The sequence below is a fragment of the Buteo buteo genome, chromosome 2 (genome assembly GCF_964188355.1).
Source record: "Buteo buteo chromosome 2, bButBut1.hap1.1, whole genome shotgun sequence".
Lineage (NCBI taxonomy): Eukaryota > Metazoa > Chordata > Aves > Accipitriformes > Accipitridae > Buteo > Buteo buteo.
The window spans coordinates 28,317,741-28,333,291 of NC_134172.1; the positions used below are offsets into that span (position 1 = coordinate 28,317,741).

Genomic DNA, 15,551 nt, shown 5'->3' on the forward strand with positions numbered 1-15,551 from the left:
TACTTTTGCCCCTAACACTGCTGTTCTACAAGCACCTCAGGGCAGTATAAAACTCCTCTGATACAGACTGATGGGTTCGACGTGCCATGAAGCCATTCCTCCCTTCGCCCGGGTACAACCATCCTGAGGAGCTACAAAGTGAGCTGGTCTGGGTTCACGATAAACTAAGCCATAAGGAGGAGGAAGCTTCAGTTTTAATGAGTTTCCTGTTCCAGATCATTATGTGGCTGCACGAACACTCTTGCTGGCATATGGGAGAGGGGGCAGATAGGATTTCCTTTTGGTTTTTGGCTACAGTGCCAAAGTGTTTGGTGGACAACAGCACAAACCTGCCCAATGACAGAGCTAGCTGTGACTAAGGGTGCACTTGGACACAAGCCTTCTGACATGGCCTGCGTTCCGTTGGGTCAATGACTGTGATTGCCAGGTTAAATTCTCTAGTTTTGTCAAATCAGTCAAGTTTTTGTAGGCAATGAATCTAAATTGGACATACAAAAGGACATGAACACAAGGAATGTGGTGGAGGGGTGAAGAGCAACAGAAACAGAGACAACATAAGAGTTAAAACCCTTCTGTGGAGGTAAATGGACTTAATGAATGAACCAATGAAACTGTGTAGCTTGTGATTAAATAACTGCCTGTTTCAACACAACATAGTGCTGTAACCAGCTCCTGTTCAGGTGTATTCCTTACAAATATTCACCAAGTATCTACTCTAAAAACCAGAAATACTTCATAACACGACCCAAGACATTAATGCCATTTAATAATGGAAAAATGCAGCAAATTCTGCTCAGCCACCAAGAGCAGGTATTCAGGAAAAGAAAAAAATCTAAAAAATGCTAACTTCCGTAAACTAGTTCAATCACTCTTTCATTTTATTTTTACTAGTTCAAGTAAAAGTCAATAGCTGCCCTCCACTCCTGCACAGCCTCAGGGATGCAGACTGTTTACCATATCCGTGTTTTCAGTTGTAAATGTTGACCTGATCAACACCATAATGCCATTTACTAGGAGTTTACACAATAGCATCAGCTTCAGTAAAACACCTAAAAAATTAGCAAGTCAATTTAAAGGGAAAAACAACTCCCCATTAAATCCTATTCAGGTCTGCAACTTCTCTCCAGGCCAAAACATACATACATCTACTCCCGGGCAGGCTTCCTCTTTGTAATGTTAACAGAACAATTTAAAAGTATTGGATGCTTAAAAGTGGAGATGGAATTCAAGTATTGTGGAGGAGGGGGATGGGGCTCATTTGGTGGTTTTTGAAGCATCTTCAATTTACAGTTATGCTGCTGTAAATAAGAAACAGAGGAGTACTGCCTGCTGCACTGGAAATACTGGGACAAATGGGTAGTGTGAAAGTTTTCTCCCAAGAAGTAAGCTGCAGAATCTGAAGAAACACCGCACGGTGCTCTTAAGTGTATGGCACTCATTACAGCTTTTGTTTCAATACTGTGTGCAATGGCTATCTCGAGACCTTTCATACCCCCCCATATCTAGTCTCCTTCATCTAAAAGTAGAAGGCAGTATGTTAATCCTTTTAAATTATTTGCAGCATACATCCTATTAGATTCGACACAAGATGTTTCTAATCCTGCGACAGTCTCACATTAAACCTAACTTTATTTCTACATATTTACATATCCACGTGAAGACAGTAATGTAGAAAGCAGAACTGTAGTTTGTAGTATACACTCATAAAAGCAGCTTTTCCTGGTATTATTTGTGGCAACGTTCTTCTAAAGTAGCAAGGGGAAGCTTGCTTTAGGAGTTTATTTTTATGCTGGGCTCCCAGTGTCTGTATTTCTTCACTATTATTGTGCTGCAATTAATTCCCATCATGAAATTAACAATGACATCTGGGAAAGTTGCTGAATCAAACACAGAAGAGCAAAAGCACAACTCCAAAACTGTAAGCTCTAGATCATGAAGCAGATGATAATGTTTACTTTTACACCAGGCAGAACATCAGGAATCACAAACTAATCCTCGATGAACAATACTTACACCTGCTGAAGTGAGAAAAGAAATCTTAGTAAGATCTACATGATGTACAGGAAGAATTTTTCAAAAAGTACAATTATGTCCACCTATGAAAGTTTGTGAGAACAATGAAATGGTCTTTTGATTTGAAATATTAATAATTGGATTTTAATTCATGTATATATAAAAAAACCCCATACCTTGTAGAGACCAAAGAAGCCTAAGTCCCGTAATACAGTGAGGGCACTAACTCGTGGACCAGTAGTAATTTCTCCAGCCACCTGTAATCGAATCTTAACAATTTCCAGTGGATTGGTAAAGATCACTTGAGAACCTCCAGCCTGAAATTAAAAGTGGAAGACAATACATTAACCTGCTACATTATTTGCAGCACACGTCCTGCTACATTCAAGAGAAGACATTTTTAATCCTGCTGCAGTTGGTTAATCTATCAGCAGACAAGAGTTTTAGTATTAGTTAATAAACTGCAGCTCACAAGGTAGGAAATCTACACCCCCCCCCCACCTCCCAGATGAGTGGTCAGGAAAAACAGAGAGGAAACAGGTCAGCCACTGCTGGACACTGCATTACATCAGACAGACACCAGCTCAATTCTTGCTGCGAGAATACATTCACCAACATCAAGTTATACAATACTGACAAGCCAAGAACACTGTAAAGCAAGTAATAAAGTCAAAGGAAGAATTAGTAATTAAGTAAAGAAACTGAGATGTGCATGCCACTACACAGAAAGTGAAAACATACTGTTGAAGAGTAAAAGTCTGGCAGAAGCTTTTTCAATTTTGGCATGAGTTCATAAAACAAAGAACACATGGATTCCAAAGACCAGAACTACAGATATATTGTGCTTTTTTAAAACCCCACGGAACTACCAGTTTCACTGCCATTAAATGCTGTTTGATTCAAGAGTCTGAGCTCCACATCGTTATTTGTGCACCAGGTAATAAAGAAAAGAAGGTCTACAGACTGAAGGATTCTATTAATAAAGAACCGCTAAATGTTTTTAACATGTCAGTCTCCATTTGTTGGGAAGACATCACTCAACTGATTTTGAAAGTTAGATTTAAAACACAACAGTGGCAAGCATTTCAGATTCCCTGCTAGTTCTTGTAAAGTTCATCTCATTCGCAATATGTAACGTAGGGAGGGCATAACCCTTCTGCTACACTGACAGATCTCAAGTTAAAAATTTGAAACAAGAAAAAAAGGTAACATGAAGGTTACCTAAGTGTATTCAAAAAATACTCACTTAAACTCCATCTGGCCAAAATTCAACAGTGTCATTCTAACTTATGTTAATTTCTTAATTACATGGCCCAACAGCTATGCCATTCTCTAGGTTCTGAAATCACACAAACTATGCAAAGGGCAACCCTCACCCACCCCACAAAAAACAACTGTTTTTTTTCTGGAAGGCTATGACTAAAATGAAATAAGCTGCATTTAAATGTGCTTGCATCTAGCCATGTCTAGTATGTAAACACTATGTGCACATCTTTTTTAAATTATCTAAATGTTAAAAGAATTAATCATAGCTCAGATTAACTATCATTCAAAATAAAAAATATGCACAGTAATATGGTTTAAATAATGTGCTGAAGAAATGGCAAATCGCACGAACAACTATTCTTGTCTACCACTTAGACTGAGCATACACAGTGTGGTTACAAATTAAAGTCTTTACATAACCCCCAAAATATCCCAAATGTTTCCTATTTTGACCAGAAAAAGCATGCTCTTGTGTAACTCAACTGGTTTTGACTTTCAAATTGGCATAATTTAATTTAACTGCTTTTACCAAACCAGAATCCTGGTACATATAAAACTGCTATTCTTGTTGCCATCAGAAATTAACTGATAAATTATTTGGCACATATGCTGACTTCAGTTTTGCAGTTAAACTGAAACATATTAAGTAAGCAAGCATTCATAACAAAAAAAATTTTTCTTTTACTTGTCTACTCATCTTGCAAAGTCTCAAAATAAAAAAAAAAATCCTGGAAAAGTCCTTATGGTGAATTACAGATTCCTTCATAATAAACATTTGGGTCTACGTATTACAAATACTAAGCGTTCCCACATGCCATCACACATATTTTCTTCTTAAAATGATAAAATCCCAATTGCAGGTGATAAAGTTTATTTGCAAGTGATACTGTTCATTTGTAAGTTTTCTATACCACAGCCCTCCTCTAAAACACACTACTTAAAAACTCATACCAACTGATCTGTTAGCACAAATAAACTACTTTCCCTCAGTATGATATTCTCGCAGTTCATTGTGCCATGACTCCGTGGGAAGTGTTCCTTTAATTTTCACTACAGGAAAACCATATTAAAATTTAAAAGATGACAAAAATTAAGTTTATTATTATTAATGCACCAAAACACTGAGCAATTTAAAAAAATATATAAAAGTGTTTATAAGTGAATGCTGTATTTAAAGAAAGGGAAGAGAAACAGGTATCTGATTTTGAAGGAGAATAAAGGCAAATAATTTCTGAATTCAAATAAAAGTGAAATACTTTAGATTCTAGCACATATAAATGTTTATGTTTGCATGTCCAACCTGGCTGCGTCGACACTCGCAGCATTAGATGTTTGTGGCTGTGAGTAAATCACACAACATTTCCTCTGCTTCGGCTTGCTATTTGAAAAATGGGGATCCTATTATTTACCCACCTCATACAATCAAGCTCGCTGCATTCAAATTTTTAAAGCACCGAGACCTGCATGCACCAGGTGCTACTAAAAAGACTACCAGTTCTGCTGCCCACAAAGCAGGTCTGAAGAAAGACATCGGAAATTTCCAGTGAAGTCTTTCCACAAAACTGTCCAGGTACTAGCCCAGAACTCCCTGAACAACCTTTGTCATCCTCTGAATTTGATCAAAGATACACTCCAAAAATCAAATGGTGAATAACTGAAAGTGATGAGCCAGACAATACCTGACAGAGGGTGTCGGTAGGAGGGTTTCTACCACCTGCCTGCTTTGTGATGGAGAGGAAGGCTGGTTTATCAGCCTGTGCAGAGGCAGTTCTAGCAGTAACAAGTACAGTTGCCTGGTGGGGAGCTTTTATCACTGTTATTTAACCATCTGCGCTGGTAACTGCAGCTCCTTACTCTCCAAATGCGGGGGGGGGGGGGGGGGGGGGGGGGGCAAACTGGAGATGGCTACTATATTTTCTAATGAAATGATTTCTTGCTTGTCTAGTACTGGTAACTCCTATTGTGTTATTCATCATCATAGTATGCAAGTGTCTCATAAATATTAATGGTATTTCCTCCCAGTGCTCCTGTGAGGAAAGTACAATGACTCCAGTTTTACAAGAAGGGGATTTGAGGTAAAGAGGTTAATTGTATGCCCAGTGTGTGCGTCCCCCTAGCTCAAACATGTAAGAGTCTCCAGATATCCTGATCTCCAAATCAGTAGCTTGAATCACAATAGCATGGCTCCTGTCTTCTGAGTTTTTGCACAGTGAATGCAATGAAAGAAATCTCATCAACCTATTGTTTTCCAGTCTCTTCAAGGTGCTTGTATATACTGTTATAGAAAAAACAGACAAAACATCATCAGCAAATTGTATCACCCTGCTCATTCATTCTGTTTGGCCAAAAGTTGAAGAACATTGCCTTCTTGTTTGCTAACTTTTGCAGTTGAAAGTGTATCTCATTTTAAAATTTTGAAATATGCTCCCAGAGGTCAGAATTTGAAAACTACTTTTTTGGCCAGAATAAACACAGTTGAAGCTCAGGTCACTCAAGCTTAATGGTTTCTTCACCAAGTGTCACAAAAATCAACTTCTTCAACCATTTAATATAGATACTTCCCAGCAACACCAATTTTTCCATACTGAAGTTACAAACTTGAATACCCTTAACTCTGAATTCCTTATCAACTCTTCCAATCATTTTTTAAAGAAACAAATGATCTGACTGTAAAAGCAAATCTATTACTTTTTAGTTATTATCATGTGATTAAAATAAAAACTGCAATTTTGAGTTATTTATAGGAGTAGATTCCTAGAGGTACTGCATGGATAATTATCTGTAAGGGCCCACAAAGGGCCATATTATTCTGAAAGAATTTAACATTTGACCTAATCACAAGCATTTATGGTCTCGTTCGATGTAAAGCAAGAAAATAAAAGGGAAATACCTCTGTCATCCAAGAACTCCTCATACACACATAGCTAGAAATCTGCACCTCTGTAAAACATTCAATGTGCTTTAACACACGGAGAGCTAGCTAAGCATCCACACACAAGTGAATTTTTAAAAACAAGCTGGTTTTTTGTTTTTTTTTTTTTTCATTTTTGCAGTTCTTCAACTCTGCACTGGTATGATATCACCCAGCACCTCTCGATGGCAGTATAGCCTTGTACAGTAATACAGTACTGTCTATCACATGTGTCCTTCTACTTTCCTACTTTACTGAATGGAAGGGAGAAGTAGAAATAGTTGAGGTAATTTTTTTTTTGTCCATGAGGCAATAAAACCCACTCTGTAGCGAAAAAAAATTAGTTTAATAACAAACGCTTAACAACACTCCAGTTTAAGAAGGCAGAATGTTTTCTACTTCTTCACATGTTCAAATCTCTTTGTAATAAAATTTACTGGAAAATAAACAGATTTTCACCCCCCTCACTACACTAAGACAAGAAATTCCTGTTCTTTTTAATGTAACTGCATTTTGTGCCCTTATGAGATTAGATAAGAAATGAGCACACCAGACCCAAATCTCCTAGGGCTTTCACATCTCAATTTGAAAGCTTCAGTGTAGGTTCTGAAGAGAATACAGGTTGCAATTCAGGAAGAAAATTCTGTGGTTTCCATCTCAGAAGAAAGTACCAGATTCTTTTCCTTTCATCTCTACTGACCATGAACTGTTCTTGTGCCTCTAATTAACCTTATTACCTACTTTAAATCATAGCCTTTTTCCTGTTCTCAGCTAAGAGCATTTAGGGTCAGCCTAGATCTTTCTTCTGCATCCCATGCAACTTGTCACCTATCACCTTTCAAGGTTTCATAGATGAAGAAAGCACTACTACTGCTATTAGAGCATTAATATTTCCCAACAATATCTACCCAGGGATATCAATTATGGCAAGTAATGGCAACCATTAAAATATATAAGCAACATATTATATACTTATCCAAAATCAACCTGTGTAAAAGAAATCATCTACAATGTCTTGGTTACTCGTTCAGTTTACAAAAAGACAAGCAGGTGCAAGTTCCAAAATTTTTAGTCAACTGTTTATCACTTTCAGTCATACTGAATATTGTACACTGTCCCAGGCCCTTTCTCCTTGCCAGGTGCCAGATGCACCTTGTTATCTTGTGCATTTGCTATCATCCATTAATCCTAATGAAAGCCAAGGTTCCTGAAGTGCTGAGCGTTGTACAGACACAAAATAAAGACTGTTCCCCATCATAAAAAAATATCTAAATTAAAAATGCACTCAAGGGATGCAAGAATGGAAGAATTACCATCCTCATTGTATAATAAAGGGCAACTAAGGCATAGAACTATTCAATGATTTACCACAAAAATCACATACTAACTCTATGACAGAACAAGGCTTAGAAGCCAGATTTATGGAGTGCCACTGCAGTGCTTCAAACTACCTCTAAAAGCCTTGGTGTCTGTATGGCAAAAGATCCCAAGAGCATCAGATGAATTATGTTGGGCTGCTGCAACAGTGATTTCACTATGGACTTGCCTGTTACCAGAAGAGCTACCGAGTAACAGACATCTGTCCAAAGTGACTGTTTTTCTTATAGATTTCAAAGGTGACAACCTTAATTACGTGGCACTGTATGTCAAGGGCAAAGCATACTGGGTTCTCAAAAGCTTGGTTCTATGTTACCTTTTTTTCTGATAAAGCCAGGCTTCAAAAATCCAGACAAGCCATTTCATGCTATTTTGTGTCCTCTCATCTGTGGTCCTATCTATACAGGATTCTGATAATGCTCTTTAGCAACGGGAGTTCATATAGTAAATACCTTTTCTTCAGATCGTGAGGAGATTTCCTGAGCCCTCAATCATCTGCTTTTCACTACCCTGACCACAGAAACAGCTTTCATGCTGCTCAGGCAGAACTGTGTTTTTCTCCAGTTAATCCTTCTTGTCTTCCGAGGACAGCTTTCTCTTGGTCTGGGTAAGGTTTTACTTTGGGCAGCTCAAACAGTGAATATTGCTAGAATCACAGTCTTGTTAACGTCCAAGTGTACATAAAACGTAAAGCAAGCTCCTTCAAACGCTCACGTAAAAGTGCTCATAAATAGAATTGCAATTAGTCCGAACAGAAGTACATTCCTGCTACTGCTTCAGACAGACTTCCAAGACTTGGATACAAGTTGTGATGATTCTCCTACAGTTGTATATTAATGACCTGGCTAAACAGAAACAAACAGGAGTATGGTTTGTTTATAAGCACTGACCAAGTCTGCAGTGGGAAAAAAATTAAAATTGTGGATTTGATATTTTCCACGTTATAGGTAATTCAGTTCTCAGAAGCCTAGCCAAAAAAAAAAAATCAAAGTGGAGCCTACTTGATTGCCATTATAAAAGCAATTAAGTTACAGACCTGTCAAATATGTTAACATTTGGCTCTGTCTGCTCTAGTTGTCTATTTTGACTAGTTGTAGAATCATTTAATGATTTACAGACCTTTCAAGTCTTAAAGCATGGTAGCTGTATTAAAACTGTGACCCATTATTTCTTGGTCACATCATAAATTACCATGACATCATAAATATCTTCCTTTTTCTCATAGAAAGCTAGATTTTAATTCCTGAATTGAGTTTGAGGCTTTGTTTTGGGGGTTTTTTTGGAACCTGCACTTATAAACACTATAATACTTTACTGCCAGTAGAAAAAGGAGTAATAGGAGAAAGGGATGTGTAATAAAATATAATTGTCAAAACAAATACATGCTTTAAACTGTAATGTATGTTCATATAAAATTTTGCAGTCATTATTTTTAATATAATAGGAAAAAAGAATACATTTCAAATGGAAATAATATTAAGTATGCTTGTTGGAAAAAAACGGGCTTTTTAAGAGTTCAGAACTGTTCGGTTCTACAATCAGAAACATATCAACCTAAACCTATGCATCCCTTCTTGTTCTACAGTTTGAAAAATTCCCTCTCTCTCGCTCTTTTTTTTAGGGGAGAAGGGAAATGAAAAGGAAGAGGAGAGGGGAAGCAAAATAGAAAAACACCTCTAATTTATTATGGGAAAATACCTCTGGAAAAAAAATAAAATTACATTAGCCAATCCAAAAGGAAAATTCAAACCAGAGTGAAATCATGTTCTGCATAACTCCTTACTGCTTTCAGGAAAGGCCAGTTTAAACAGGTATGACTGTGTGAAAATTTGAGCAAACTACTTTTAAAACATCCAAACCTGCAAGGAAATGTGGGGTGAGGTCAAAGATAAGCAGGAACTGGACACCAGGCACTTCCCCACCCTTTGGTACAATCTCTTGGAAGGGTTATCATGTTACTGTATGTTGCCTTCCCAAACTTCATTACAAGGCTTAAATCTAAGATCAGATGAAAATTAATCGGAGACAATTAAAACAGAGCAGTGTTCAAATACAACAGGTTTGCAAATGTGAAGTTAAATTGAAGTCCAGATCTAGCTGCATTTTTTTGTACCAAAAGTTTACAATTAGTTTAAATTATTTTCAGTATGCTGAAAATAACTCCAATTACAGTGGTTCAGAAGAGAAAACTACACTTTAAAAATACCTAATTAATTATAGTATATTCTTTTACATTATATTAATTATATTAAATAGACTTTAACTGTAATTAATTTATTTAACAACATAAATTTTATGTAAAAATAAATTCGCTTTTAATTTAATCAAGGAAAAAAAAAATTATCAGGAGCTTCTGAACTTTTCCTTAAACAAGAAATGTGAATGTTGGGCTTTTACACATGCAGGTAGAACTCCCCTTGAAAGTAATGCCTGACTACAAGGAGAACAGACCTTCGAGAACAAATCTATTAAGAGTTCAAGAGATGTACGCCATTTGCTTTCAAAGCTAATATGAGCAATCATCAAGAAGACCATGATTGCTTAACTATCTCAATAAACTATACCAAAACTTTTCTATGTGATAGCAGTTGTTCTTTTTTCAGATATACATGCAGAGATTCCCCGCCCCCCCCCCCCCCCCGGAATACATAATGCTCAGTTTCACTCTACCCATAGCTCAGCCTTCTTTGTCAAACAGAATAGAATTTTATGAGATTTAGGTTTCTGAATAATGAAAGCAATAATGACACCTTCAGTCTCCTTTAGCCTACAACTTAGAAATGTCTAAATTTTTGCAAGTAAGAGATCTAAGAAGTGTGGGAATTGCAGTCCGTACACCCTCTACCTCCACTGCATTGCCACAGAGAAAATGCAGCTCAGATGTGGACTTATCTTTATTACTCTCTGAAACATAAAATACATGTTGTAAGTAGCTTTATAAAACTATTTGTACTGGATCACTTATTCAGCACAACTCAATTGGAATTTCACATCATATTCCTTTATAAGAATTAATTCTGGACAGGATTTTGCACTTTCTAGATGAACTCCATCTTAACCGTATCTAATTTTTACGTTCCATAGCAGAGTTGAGGTTGTCCAAGCAGGTCCAATATGTTTTAACTTTATTACGATTACTATAAAGTCTCCAGAAATATGCCTAAAATTGTACTGACAACTTAAATAAAAGCAGATCTGTATGGGGTCTGTAATTGTACTGTGCTACATGATTTAAACTGGCTAATAGTGAGCACACACTGAGCAGCTGCGAAGGAAAAGACTGTGTGTGGAAAAGGAAAGAGGAGGGAGAGCAGAAGCAAAGGTTAATAAAGCAAAATGCTTTTTTCTTGCTGAAAATTAAGCCTCCGATTTACCTATATAATTGTATTACTATATGCAGACAAGGCAACATATATTATACAACTATTTCTTTTTAGTCATGCTATACTTCTGTTTTTCTTAATATTTTTGTGTGTGTTTTATGATTACTCTTTATTTTGCATCTTTGCATCTCCTTCCTGGTTACTTCCAGACACACAACGTAAATTTTTCAGTTAAACGTGGAACTGCTTTATTTAAGGAACTAAACGAAATAACTGTCTCACCTAAAAGCTTAGTGTTAAAGAAACACCTCAAAACCACCAAAATAATATTTATGCCACTTTTACAAACAAAATTTTCAATTGGTTAATATAACTAAAAAAAATAACAACAGTGCTGTATCAAAAAATCAGGTTACTTTTAACAGAAGCTTTTAAGTGAATTAAGTTTAAAAGAAGCAAGCAGCTAAACTGGTATGACTAGTGATTATTTTTTATTTAAAATATAAAATAAATTGAAAGACCATAGAAAAAAAAAAAAACTTACAGAAACTTCAAGATTATTGCCACTGTAAAATAAAAAGATTTCAATTTGTACTTACAGCTTACCCAAGATCATCCCTTTATTAAAGAATCCCTGAAGGTAAGTTACAGCATTAGCAGAAATCAAACCTAGTATATTTGTACACTTTTTCCTTCAAGGAGGTTATGTCAGATTTGTGGTTTAGATGCTCAGCAGATCCTAGCTCTACGGTATCATTACAATATGTCTTGGAACCAAAGCTTTTTACTAGTCTAATAATGATAAAGGCTATATAGGATTCATATGAGAAATGAGAGTCCTAAATGAACAGCAGAGACCAGAGTTGATGGTGGGTGTCAGGCATTGTGCAAATCTGGAAGTTACATATATGTAATTTTTATGGGTAACAAACAACATAGTCAGTAGGAAAATTTCTTACAAACAAAGGAGATGGAAATTTTGAGTTAGTAATTTACATAACAACCTTCCTTAAGATTCCGTATAAAAATATAAAGGTTATACTTTTAATTATGTTCTTGGGGGTCTCAACAAAAAAAATAATCTCAACCAACCTATCACTTTCATCTTCACATAATAAAAAGCTATGAAACAGGCTGTTAACTGAACTAAGTGCCACGAGGTCATGAAGTAAAAGATCTTTCTATTTTCTCCTTTTCTTCTTTTTTTTTTTTTTCCAGGAGAGAAAACAGTTTACAAAACAGAAAAAGACTTGTTCAATGAAACAATCAGCTTTAGTTACAAGTGCAAAAGTCAGCCATGTGTACTAATTCTCAGTAATTATGATGCAAAGTGAACTCCTCGGGGGACTTAAAAGTCAACGCCTGGCAATGGTTGGGCAAACAGCGGAGTGGAGCTACTCAGGTGATACTGACCCCTTCAAAGCCCTTTGTGTTACTGAACAACCCAAACCATCCAAGTATCTGCTCGGTCCTCCAGTTCTAAGGTATTAATGCTATACTGTACTCACAAGGCTGGTATTTATAACATTAAAATGTAGTATGCATCCCAGCACACAGCCCTTCCATAAGCAATGAATACACTCCAAGGAAACAGAACCACTGAGGAAGGAAAATTTAACATCTGTGTTTGTAACACAATCACAGCTGAGAATTAGATACTCAGAGCAGAAAGGTGATAGGGCAGGTGTCTTTTATGAAATTCATCTTAGTTGGCTGCCCCTTTTTAGACTCTTAACACATCATGCGCTCCTGTCTTCTTGCCTCCCACATAAGCGATTACTACATTGTGAAATGAGGTAAAAATCCAAGACTGAAAATTTTCAAAAGCATTCAACAGTGTCCTTCCTCTTTCCACAGTGAAATCGCAGGTTTCACGTTTGCTTAAACAGGGACAGAAAGTTAGGCCAATACAACACTGAAATCTATAGGAAAAAGCCTGTCTTTGGCATCTCGTATTTTATGCATGTGTTTATACCATGAGAGAAAAATTCACCCCAAAAAACTAGGCACCACTTGTAACGATAGTCTCTGTTGCTAGTCTGAATTGGGTTTAAAATTACAAAAAAAAAAAAACCCCAAAGACCACCTGCAGAAAAGACAAGTTGCAACCCATCTACCTGGCACCAGACTATGCCCTTAAGTGGAGCACTCCAGTTAAAAGAAAACTCAAGGCATTCTGCCACCACACGTCTACTGCTACAACTTTATGCAGCATCTCATTGTTAATATATATTTCAAATACCAAATAGGACAAGCCAACATTTACAGCACATTTAAAATACGTCTCAAACCACCTATCTCTTAAAGCAGATCCTTAGTTTACAATGAACTACTGGCAAAAAGCTTGCTGCAGCATTCTCATGAATGACAGCTCTCTGTAAAGAGTGCTTTTTGTACTGCATTAAAAAATTCACAGCAGTCTGTAAAAATAAAAACCCTAGATCAAATGACATTTTAAATGAAAATTTTGCTGAATTCTCTATGGCTGCTATGTTCATAAGACGTTTTATTAGTGTAAGGGGCAAATACTTTTTACTCTGCAAGCACTTTATTGCATTTTTCCTTCATTTACAGCATGCTTTTTATTTAGAGCTTTAGAGACCCACATTCTTCTCTCCCTCCCCTTCTTTTTTTCTCCCCCGAATGCTCCTAAAGTTACAGAACAAGGGGATCCTACCTGGCAGTCTACAACAGGTCAGTGATCAAACAGAAGGAGCAGTCAGACACCAGCCAAATCCTGCCCCATCTCCTGAGAATTATAGAAAGCCAGAGCTTCTCAGTCTGCAATACAACCTAGCCATTGCACCCTGAGGCTCAGATAATCATAGTACGCTCTCTGCAAGCACATACAGCACAAATCTCTGCACCTACTGAGGTTAAGACACAAGCATTTGTTTTTAAGTTGCTGCTCACTGTAGTTTTTGACACAGGTAGAAGCTGCTTGAAAATGTGACCTCATCTGTCTTATGACAGCTGAAACAAAGATAGATTGAAAATATATCAACATTGCTCTGCCCCGGTGATCAAAGCCAGTTTAAATAAACAGTGTTCTTTATCTGTAAAGTGTGCTGGTCTTTGAACAACTATTCATTTTACCTAAAGTATTTACATTTGCTTGAACAAAATCAATACACCAGATAAAGTAAGCCATGATATGAACAGACAGAACTAGATCAAACCGTGAAGTATTATCATTTACCCAGTAATATGCCAGTTGTTCATTAAGATACTACTTTGTGCAAGCAAAACACTCTTAAAAACTTAGTGGGTTTTAAATACAGCCTACATTCAGGAATGCATTATGTACTGAGTTAACATTACACAGCCTACGTCTGCTATGAACTCAAAGAAGCATGAGTAGTTTTTGCCATTTCAAAAAGCCAGTATCACTGTAAAAAGTGAAAATTAGTGGGTGCAATAACACATCGGAAAGAAGTGACGTGGCAGAGTGGGTGCCACAAAGTAGTAACTCATTATTAAGTTCTGGAAAGGTTAGCATGAATCCTCTTTAGGCTATAAGCTACAGCCAACATGAATAAAGACAGATTCTTTATTAAGGAAACAAACTCTAAGCTGTGAGAATTATACAGCGCAGTTAAAAGACACGATGCACAGAAACATTTACCCTTTCATCAAGAACGGCTGGCCTATCTAGGAAAGAATTGAGATGCTCTAGTAGAGTCTGCTCTTGAACTGGATCTGTGGTTAAACAGAAGTCTTAGTCCACACAGTTAATCTTACACACCGCACTTTCATGAATCTCATATGAAGGAAATTAAAGATACTTACACAGCCACCAGCAAGAATTTCTGCAGCCAGTGGGACAGAGCCATCTTTAGTCATAAACTTATCTCTCACAAAATCATTAACCTTAAAAAACAAACATTTAGGAAAGCTGATAAATTAAAAAAGGTTGGAGAAAACATCAGCTGCAAATTCTGTGCAACTGAAAACGCAAATATATCCATGAAGCTACCAAACTAACAGATAACAAACAAATCTTAGATTTTTTATGAAATATTGTAAAGCTATGTTCTTCTTTCTAACAAAGATTTGCAGCACAATTCAAATATTTATTACTGAAAAAAGATAACAATCACTAACTAAATAATAAAGTCATTCTCTGAAAATTAATGATAAATTCACTTAAGATTTTAGAAATGCTCACTACATTTAAAAATTTAAATATAATTTCAAATTAATATCAGAATGTTCAATAATAAGTTTTAACACAATAGTAACGCAATTAATAGCATTAAGTACTTCCTTTTTAAAAAATGCATACTACAAGCTTTGGTGAATACTAGCTTACCATTGAATAACCAATACATTATGATTGGGTTATAATAAGAAATTCTTCAGTGCCTTAAAATCATTCAAGAAATAACAAAATTACAGAAGCAAAACATTTAAGAAAAAAAAATTCATGCAAACAAGTTCCTTTCTTACCAACACTACACTGCATGCTCATATTATCTCCTGTTGCACTGGAATTAAACATATAGGAACCACAAAAGCCCTCCAAATCCAATAAATAATTACCCATTTTTGCTAAGAAGTGAAACCAAAGGCCTGTGCTACTTACAAACAAGCAGATGAGCTGAACAAGTTGAATAAGCTTGTTACATTTTGGAGCGAGTCCAAAAACAAGTTTTCAGTAA

The 15,551-nt window shown here is 36.3% G+C and overlaps 1 protein-coding gene across 2 annotated transcripts in view; it reads right to left on the reverse strand.

Annotated features, from left to right (window-relative positions):
- Positions 1 to 15,551, reverse strand: part of SLC25A13 (solute carrier family 25 member 13) — a 104,712-nt gene that overhangs the window by 16,294 nt on the left and 72,867 nt on the right. For both annotated transcript variants that reach the window (XM_075049618.1, XM_075049629.1), the window contains 2 exons: positions 14,680 to 14,760; positions 2,190 to 2,330 (listed from right to left, as the gene is read on the reverse strand). In XM_075049618.1, coding sequence (XP_074905719.1) covers positions 2,190 to 2,330; positions 14,680 to 14,760 — 222 coding nt within the window. The remainder of the gene's footprint in view (positions 1 to 2,189; positions 2,331 to 14,679; positions 14,761 to 15,551) is intronic.